This window comes from Atta cephalotes, assembly GCF_000143395.1.
Source record: "Atta cephalotes unplaced genomic scaffold scaffold00065, whole genome shotgun sequence".
In the NCBI taxonomy this organism is placed as follows: Eukaryota; Metazoa; Arthropoda; class Insecta; order Hymenoptera; family Formicidae; genus Atta; species Atta cephalotes.
In genome coordinates, this window is record NW_012130129.1 from 300,214 (window position 1) to 309,728 (window position 9,515).

At 32.0% G+C, this 9,515-nt stretch overlaps 1 protein-coding gene across 1 annotated transcript in view; it reads right to left on the reverse strand.

Moving 5' to 3' along the window:
* Positions 1-9,219, reverse strand: part of LOC105623823 (protein split ends) — a 30,760-nt gene extending 21,541 nt beyond the window's left edge. Inside the window, exon 1 of the mRNA XM_012205199.1 lies at positions 8,974-9,219. Coding sequence (XP_012060589.1) covers positions 8,974-9,219 — 246 coding nt within the window. The remainder of the gene's footprint in view (positions 1-8,973) is intronic.
* Positions 9,220-9,515: the final 296 nt, after the last annotated feature.

Below are 9,515 nucleotides of genomic sequence, written 5' to 3' on the forward strand. Positions count from 1 at the left end.
AGTAATAGTTAATAACTAACGTAACGGTAAAGGTAACGGAAAAGTAAAACGTACGACGACTATCGTTACTTACGTACGAAGAGATACTTCTCTCTCTCTCTCTCTCTCTCTCTCTCTCTCTCTCTCTCTCTCTCTCAAGAAAGAGACGTTGAGGAGAATCGACAGGGTTGAAAATACGGTAAGTCTTAGAATCACGAACGACATAGACTCTGTGGGATCTGGCCGGCGGTCAATCAACCCGACATGTACACTGAAAAATTCAGTACGACGGGCAGGTCGATAAGAATCCAATGGCCAGGGTTATAGATGACCCTAGTCTTGAAAGACCACGTTACATGGAAGGTGTAAGGCGGTTTTCGCAGTCTACGCTTCAGCACGTTCGACCGTGCTCGGTGTTGGTTTCTTCTCTCTTGGGGAGAAGCTCCCTCGAGTATCGTTACCAGCTATATTTTATTATGGTTATACATATACAGCATGTCTGAAGTTTCTGTTCATTTTCACTATTATTTAGAATTTATTGGTTTAAAAACAATTTTTTTCGAGAATTAAATTTGTCCGTTTTCAAAATTTATTATTAATTTATTAATTTATTAATTTTATGATTTTGCTTTGTTCTTTTCTCTATAACTGATAGACATTTCTATTTTCGCATCTTTTTTGCAAAGTGCTTAAAAATTCGTAAGTTCAATTACTGTCTACAAAAATTTTAATACTGAAAGGTATATAGTAATTAATTGCTTATTTTTAATATTAATACAATTTCTGATGATTGTAAGACCCATTTAATATATGTTGATTAATTTCAAGGAAGCAAAATGAAAACTTGTATTAAAAAAAATTAATGTTAAGTTTATTTTAATAAGAATAATCTAAATTGTAGATATAACATAAAGAAAATTGAATTGTTTAATTTTTAGACATGGAAATTTATAATTGATTCTCCATTATAAATTATAAATTTCTTTGTCAAACAATTCAATTTTCTAATTATTTTTATTAAAATAGACCCACTAACAGATTTACTATCAACTCAAGAATATGTAATTGAATGGATCCAGAAAACCTACACATGTCAAATTCAGAATTAGAAGCACTATTATTCAATGTTTTTAATATTTAAAAAATTATTATTAACTTTTTTAGTATTAAAATTAGCCGTATAGTATAAAAATTTCTGTATAGAATATAATGGATAAAGACCGAGCTTATAGATAGATTTCGTAATTTCTTAATATTCGCGCGAAATTTCTTTGCCAGCCAACGAAGAAATAGAACTGTCTCTCGCGGTTATCGTCGTCGTTCATATACTTTGCGAATCGATGAAACGAACTAACGTCGGTGGTTTCCGCGCTGCTAAAATCACTGCTATGTATCGACCATTCGATCCTTGCATCGTTGGGAGCATTGTCCTCTACGGAAATGAGAAACGAAACACGAAACGTACTACCACCTCCACCGCCACCGCCGGCGTTGTGGATATCGATCCTTCTTTGTTCTCGTTGTTGAACATGCTTAGACTCGAGCAATTCGCGTGTGCACCCTATGATGGTTACATTACGTGTACATGTGAAGAAAAACTCGGACAAGTACTTCCTCTATACTCTGTCTCTATCATTCATATTTCCTTTTCATTCTTCGAATCATTTATCTTGAGTAAAGCTTACCACAGGATATGTCCCAAAGCACTAACATAATACTCTCATTTTTCTCTGCAGCTTGTCTTGTAATATCAATCGATGAAATGATGACAGCTTTGTCGAATAACAGATAAATTGAGTAACCCATTAGAAAAAGTCATTATTTCCACTTGAAATATTTTTTGAAAGAACAAAAGCTGAAATAGTATTTCTTATTCAATGTTGTCAATAAAATCTTTTTTTTAATTAAGAAATATTCATTATTTGTTTATTAAAAATTCATGTTTTAGTTAACAAAACATAATAATATGCTGTAGTATAATATAACATAAAAAATACAATTTCTATTAAAATAGAATACATTTTTGCAGCTAGCGAAATATTTTAGTTGATTTTAGAATAAAGTATTTATCATTTTTATTAAATACTGATAAATATAAGTGTAATTGTAACAGAATTACAGATTTAACATCTTTTCTCTCTACGATAGTAGGATTTAATTTCTTTTACAATTAGACTTACAATTAGACTTTTTTATAGTTTGCAACTGTTTTCCATATTTTTAAAATTCGTAACCAAGAGGTAATCTATTTCCCTTTTTTAATTTTTTTATATACTTTTGCATATTGGCTATTCAATTATTCCTTATTTTACATGGCTTTGTACTCCACATCAATTCATTAATTTAGCATAAAAAAAGTTTTCAAATACATTCGATAATGTCAAGATGCAATTAGCATCGTATAGATTTGCGTTTATTTGTCCGAAAATGAACGCCAAAGACATTAGCGTCTTATTAATGTTTCTTTACAAAGGACGCGAGCCTATAGTCAGGAATAGATACGAATAGACGACATTTGTTCTTTTTATGTTTTCGGGGAGGTCATTATTTCAGACCTTTATTACAAACTCCGAGAGTACACCCGATAACATTATACATTATTATACATTTGTGATTGTTGTCCGAGGTCCGAAGGATGCGCGAACTTGTCTGCTGTCCGCCTTTTCCCATTCTATTCATTTTGTTTTGTTCCAAGCTGTCCTATAATGGAACTCGAGTAACTAAATTGAGTCTGTTTTTCTCAGACAGTCAGAAACAACACTGTAGACAAATGCAAATCTGCGTTCTCATGCACATTTGATAGAAGGCTATATATTTACAACGTGAGAAAATATTCGAGAAATAATCTTCGATCATCGAGATAAATTATTCGCATTTTCGAAAATATCAAATTAGTGTAAAAATTCATTCATACTGCTGCATATTTCACTTTGTTTTAGAAAAATAAAATATAAAATACGCAGCATTCTCGCGGTAATATGATTTTGTTAAAATATTTATAATTTTGAATCAGAGAGAGGAAATGAGAATTGAATATTTGAGATGTGTGCAAAAAATTATATCGTTTCCTTCCCAGGAAAAAATGTTATACAATATATATGGATATATTTTATATATAATTATATATATTGTATAATTATATATGAAACATTTATGAATCATATATGAAACATTTTTTCCCAGATTATTTCGAAATAAAGATGATATAAAAAATGTGACTCGAGTTATTTTCAGGAATAAGTTAGATAAAGATTTTTCTATTATCAAAACTAATTTAATTTCACAGTCCATCCTCAAAATAACATTTGTGTCGTTCTTAAAATTTTCAAAGAGATCATCACAATATCTTCTATAAAAGTAAGATATATTTGGAATTATGTTATTTTTGTAAATAAAAAGAAAAGTCTTCTATAAAGAATATTTACACTGTTAGAAATTAAATTATCATTTGATTTCTGAATAGTATAACTATTCTTCCCAATTCATGAGTTGTCATTTTTTAAATTAAAGAACGATATGTACCTTTCCCGCTAATTAAAATTTTAAAAAAGTTTTTAACAAGAACTAGTTAATAATGTGAATTTAATAATAACTCTTTCAAACGATTGACTTCAAATCTTAAATCGAAATCAATATCCGTTCTTGTAATGCGATATTATGTTAATATTATGTTAATTTATGCATTGCTTTAAAAAATGTTAATAGTGGAAAATAAGAATTAATGAAGCAAATCTTTATGAAATACTACAAATATAATAGTAGTAATAATAATAATAACACATAGAGAAAAAGTTCAAGAAACTGTCTCTCGAAATTGAATAACATTCATGCATCCAACAGAAGCGGAAGATTGCATCAACTAATATATCGTGCATTATGGTGGTTCGTGCGAGGTTTAATGATATTATCAACCCTCGAATGTGTCAGAGGTCGATGACCAAACTCTTGGGAGAGCATTATTTAACTTTATGCTATAAACTCTTGATTTTAAACTGACATGCATGCGCTTATTAAAAGTGCGCAATATAATTTATATCTTAATTAATTAATTTGAAAAGATTCTCTTGCGCGGAACAAAATATAAAATGTCTATAAAGAAATATTGAAATATTTTTTAAATGAAAAAATAAAGTGTTTCCGGATAATTTCAAAAATTTGCAAATAAAATAAAACAAATAAACTTTTTATTGAAAATTGTTAGAACTGTACAGTTTAGATCGTTAGCTGGTTATAACAGTCGAAAAGTTTGTCAGATCGTCGAGCGGTATCGACGCGTTAGCCAGGTTGCAGGGTGGTAAACAACGAGTCTCTGTCGTGGACATGCACTTACGTGACTCGAAAGAGGAAACAGCAGCGGTGTAAAACTTTAGTCAGCTAACGGTCGCTACCACAAAATAAAACCCTGTTAGCTTGTTATTTTCTGCAAATCCAATTACACTGCATCGAAGGAGAAAATTCTCTCTCTTTGTTTTTATAGCTGTACCTTGGACATGTATGATCTGTTGTACTTTAAATGTAATGCCCATTTTTAGATTAATATAAAGAAAAATATCTCGAGAAGAATAAATAAAAATGAATAGTCTACGCAATATAAAAGTTGGTAAGATTTTAAACAAAAATGTCAAGCATTCGTGTTCAAACTGATTAGACTGAAAGTCTGAAGTAGATATATTTAACCCGACAGTATTTATATTTTGCATTATAAAAATTATAAAAATTATAAAAACTGAAATCTTTTTTTACCTTTGACATCAATTTTTATCGTACAGTATTTTATGTTAAATATTCTTTATTTTATCAATACAGGATGGATCATTTTAATTTTCTCAAAATCTGTAAATTTAATACAATAACTAATAAAAGGTATCCGATTGACGATTAAAACCTTTTAAACATTGCTCAGAGTCATGTTTCTATTATTTTTTTTGTATCTATTATTTTGTTTCTATTATTTTTTTTTGCACAAATGTTACATTAAAAATAAAAATAAGAACAACTTTCAATAGCTTTGACCTTGGCATCAAAATCATGACTTTGAACAACATTCAAAAGATTTTAACTGTCAGTCGGATATCTTAGATAATGCAAATATCAGCGCAACTTGAAGTTTCATAACTTGAAAAATATTTAATAAAAAATAACATTGTTGTAGTATTTTGGAAAGGTTTTCAAGTCAGCTACAAGAATATGTGTTGAAATGATTCCATTAAAAAAATTTTAAGTAACCTTGTCCTGATCCAAATAAGGACAACTAACTCTTCTCGAGATCAACTAAGATCACCAACTTCTTTCCCCCTTAGCCATAAAACTTTTATTTAAAATATTTTTGTCTTAAACTTACAGATTTGGAGAAAATCGACTGGATAAATTAAAATGGTCCATCTTGCATAATATTTTGTTAAATATGATATAATCCACTGATGTCTACTCTAGGCTCTTTTTTATTAACTCTATTTTAATTTTCTCTTTTTTAATGCTGTTTTGTTACACTGTATCATCTATGCCTCTTGGAAAACATCCTATAAAAATTAAAAACTAAATGATATATGCGACTGTTCTGACATTCGTTTTATTCTAAACGTAGATCAGTGGAAACTCGAAACTGCCGCGAATGGCATTGAAATAATATTGAAAATAAAGAAGAATGATATCTGATGCCGATAATCTCGAGTGAGGTACATATTGATTTTCTTTTCCTCGTCCTTCATCTATCCTTTGCTATCGTCGTTGTCACGACGGCAATAAACGAATACAATGAATAAAGTCCCCGTGCTTGGTTAGGTACGATCAGGATCTTAACGTCAAGTTGGCGTGAGCCTTATCTGAGAAAGCGAGAGCCGTCACCTACATCTCGTCTGCGTTCCATCGGTTTCGTAAGAATCGCTTGATTTTTGAGCGATGGTACTCGGTTCATTCGGTTGCTTTTACTAAAGTTCATGTATTTATTGTCAAGGTTGAAGTTGATCACTCCTTTGCGGAAACTTTCAAGGCTCCCCTGGTATCATTTAATATCACGCGAACAACGTTGATACAATTTTAATCTCTTTCAAGTTCGCTTTTTTTTTCGTCCGTGTTGATAATGGAATATCGTCTCGTTTTTCCCTTCTTCCTTGCTGTCCAGTAGTTCCAGTTTCCGATAGAGAGTAACACGTGGTGATAAATCAGTTGGCTGGACGTGAACTGGCTTCGTGAAATTCCGGTTTTCACAGCACCGCGAATCTATGGTTATGGAGGTTGTACACGAGGCATTCGAGATATTCCAGTAACGATCCGTCGACTGTATATGCAGTTTCTTGGCAGGCTTCCCTAGTGTCCCCACTTTTTATTCGTTTCATCTTGCCGTGATTGCTTCGCCAAGTCTAGTCCTAACACTGACCTAACAAATTGTCTAAATCGGAACATCGCGCAAGGAACGACCTTGTGAGACTCACTGGAAGACCGTGAATTTCAAATAATTTATACATGTCGCGTATAGCTGAGATTTAATTTATATAAGTGGAATAATGATCTGGAGAGATAAATTCCCCGGCGGTTTTGCTGGATTCACACTGGATCCGATGTGTGTCATTTTATTTCATATCGATGATACGACGCAAAATCCTGTTTTCTGATTGGTTGGCAGAGCGTCGTACGAATCCAGTGTGAATCCAACATGTTTCTTATCCGGAATTGCGAAAAAGACCTGTCCTTCGATATTTTTGAGCGAGCGAATTACTTGTTAAAAACATACTGTTTCAATATATTATATTACCGCGCATCTACATATATTGCAGAGAATCACCGTAAGTCGCCTTTCCATCAGCGATCAGCATCTGCTAAGTCGATCGCACGATAGCTCGACGGACGAGAATCAATACGTGTTCAGAGTTTACAATTTCCCGGAATTTCCGTATACAAATTCCACTGCAGCATTAGCTATCTCTTGAGTAGACATTGAATGCAATGAGCTACTCGGCAACCACAGATTATTTTTATAAATATTTGCTCTCGCTTACACTTCAAATAGAATAACAATTTTAAATTATACATAAAAAACGATTTTTCTAAAATATTCAAAAATTTAGATACAAATCTAAAAATACATAATTTGGCTCATAGAATTGAAACGCCAAATATTCAATATCGTTTAATAAACAATAAAGATTGTCCAATGAATTACGATTCAATTTATTAACATCTAATGTACAATACAAACTTTCAACTTTAATAAGTTTTCATCAGTGTTTACTTTCAATCTATTTTTTGTAATTCTTCAAACCCCTATCAGATTATTGATCTTGAGTGAATCCCTCTATTATACATTAAATAAATTAACAGTAGTTTACATATATATCAGTTTAGTACGTTATTTTAAATCGATGTCTTCATCTTGTCAATATTGTCACTAAGTCAATGCTGTAATGTCAACGTTATCCAATTCTTCAATTAACATCGAGAATCTTATTAAGTCAATTATAGCTTAGTCTATTCTTTTTGTTTTCTCTTTATCTCACTTAACGAAACGATAGAGAGAAGAAAGGTAAATTTTGGACAGGTCTGTTCTAGCACCTTGAGCGTCTTACATAATTATTTTAATTAGTTGAACAAAATTATTTTAGATCTGTATTTAGCTAAATTTTTAGATATTTTAGATATTTCAGCAAAACAGTTCTTTACATATTCATATTTAAGAATAAGTTATATTCTTTTTGCCGACATTATTTGATTAACCAATAATTTTCTGTCAAATTAAAAAATAATTTTTCTTCTTTTCCAAAAAACTTAATTTTTTGCGTTGTATCACTTTTGACGTAAGAGACCCAATATATAGATATAAATGCAATAATGAAAATCAAGATATCGCTTTCCTTTCCTCTATGAAATTATAAGATGAAAGGATTAATTATAGATTTATTTGATAAGAAAAATTATATGGGTACGGAATGAAATGAAGTTTTGGTGATACGGAGCATTAGGTACATTCAGAACGATAACCGCTCACTGAGCGCTCAGTGAACTCTTTCATCTGATTAGCATGTTCCATTAGATCCTAAAATATAGACTAATCAGATGAAAGAGCTCACTGAGCGTTCAGCGAACGCTTGTTAATTGTTCTGAACACTCATTGATATGATCAAGAGACATGATAGTGTTTCGCGTCAAGTGAACGCGCAGTGCGAGGAATTAACACAATCTTATTTATTTCGTAAAATAACACAAGAGACATGAGAATCGAAATAATAAAAACAAAACAGGGTAATTAATAAGAAACGCGGTACAAAATAAATGGTTATACTCTTTAGGAGATGATATAGCTTTCTTTAAGAGATAGGGGATCACGTTACCTCAGGGTAATCGAACCCTTTCATCGTTTCTTCACGTTCTCTCGCGTAGTTTATCCTCCTTCTCACCCTACCTCATCCGCTCGTGTTATTAACATCCTTGTAGAGACGGGGTATGTAATCTCGTATCATCTCGTTGACGGACCTTCAATAAACGATGTACATCGAGAAGCGTGAACCCTTTGATTAGAAAGGGTAAAATGATTTTTCCCATGAACCCGTCGGCATCGTTGCTCGCATCAGGGATCAATATTGAACGGCAATAATACTTTCACTGCGTCACGTTTCAGAGTTGTTGTTTGTCTTCGGAATACGGTATACCGAAAGCAATCTCATCGGATATCTTTATAATAAATGACTATTGAGACTACAATAGTATATCATCTTTATTTTTGGCTACCGTTTATTCGTTCTTTTTTTTGCTCTTCGATTCGTATTTCGATACGACTTATATTTTCATTTCCACAGCTTGAAAATAATATCCGATAAATTCGAGCCAATAATAAATATAAAAATGTATTTATGTATAATTACGATACCATTTTATTCTGATTTATCATTAAACTTAGATCTATGACGTAACAACAGGTGGGATAGTTTGATCGAGAGACGCACTTCTTTTACCTACCGGCAGGTGTACAAATTTAACAAGCACGATTAAAAATTTACTCACGATTTTATGGTGAAGATGTTGAAGTTCCCTTTCGGTTACTCTTCTACGGGACAATTCGCGTTGCTCCTGTCTATACTGATTGTACTTGTAGAAGAGATACATTCCGGGTAGGGCTAACACCACCAGAGGTCTCATGAAGCTGGATCGTCCACCCTCGCGAGGACGTTGTTCCGGTAATTCCGGGTCCTCCTGCGGCTGACCGGCTCCCTCATCGACAGCCGGCGCGGCTGCACCAGCTGCTGGCATCCTTCTACAAAATACCGAACAAATTCAGAATTAATTTCTTATTCTGAATTAGATAAATTATGAATATTTTATAATACATAATATAAATATAAGAAAAGAGAATATTAAGTTTTAACTGTTTTTCAGCTAACAAGAAATAGTTTCGAGATGTACAAAATATTATATTAAAGAGTTGGTCGAATTGTGTGATGATTGTTTATTTTGAAAAAACATTGACAGCATGAGAAAAATCTCCTTTTAAAGCCTTTACAAAAAAAATAGTTCTGTTGAAGTCTAAAAATTTAGCTAGATACAAA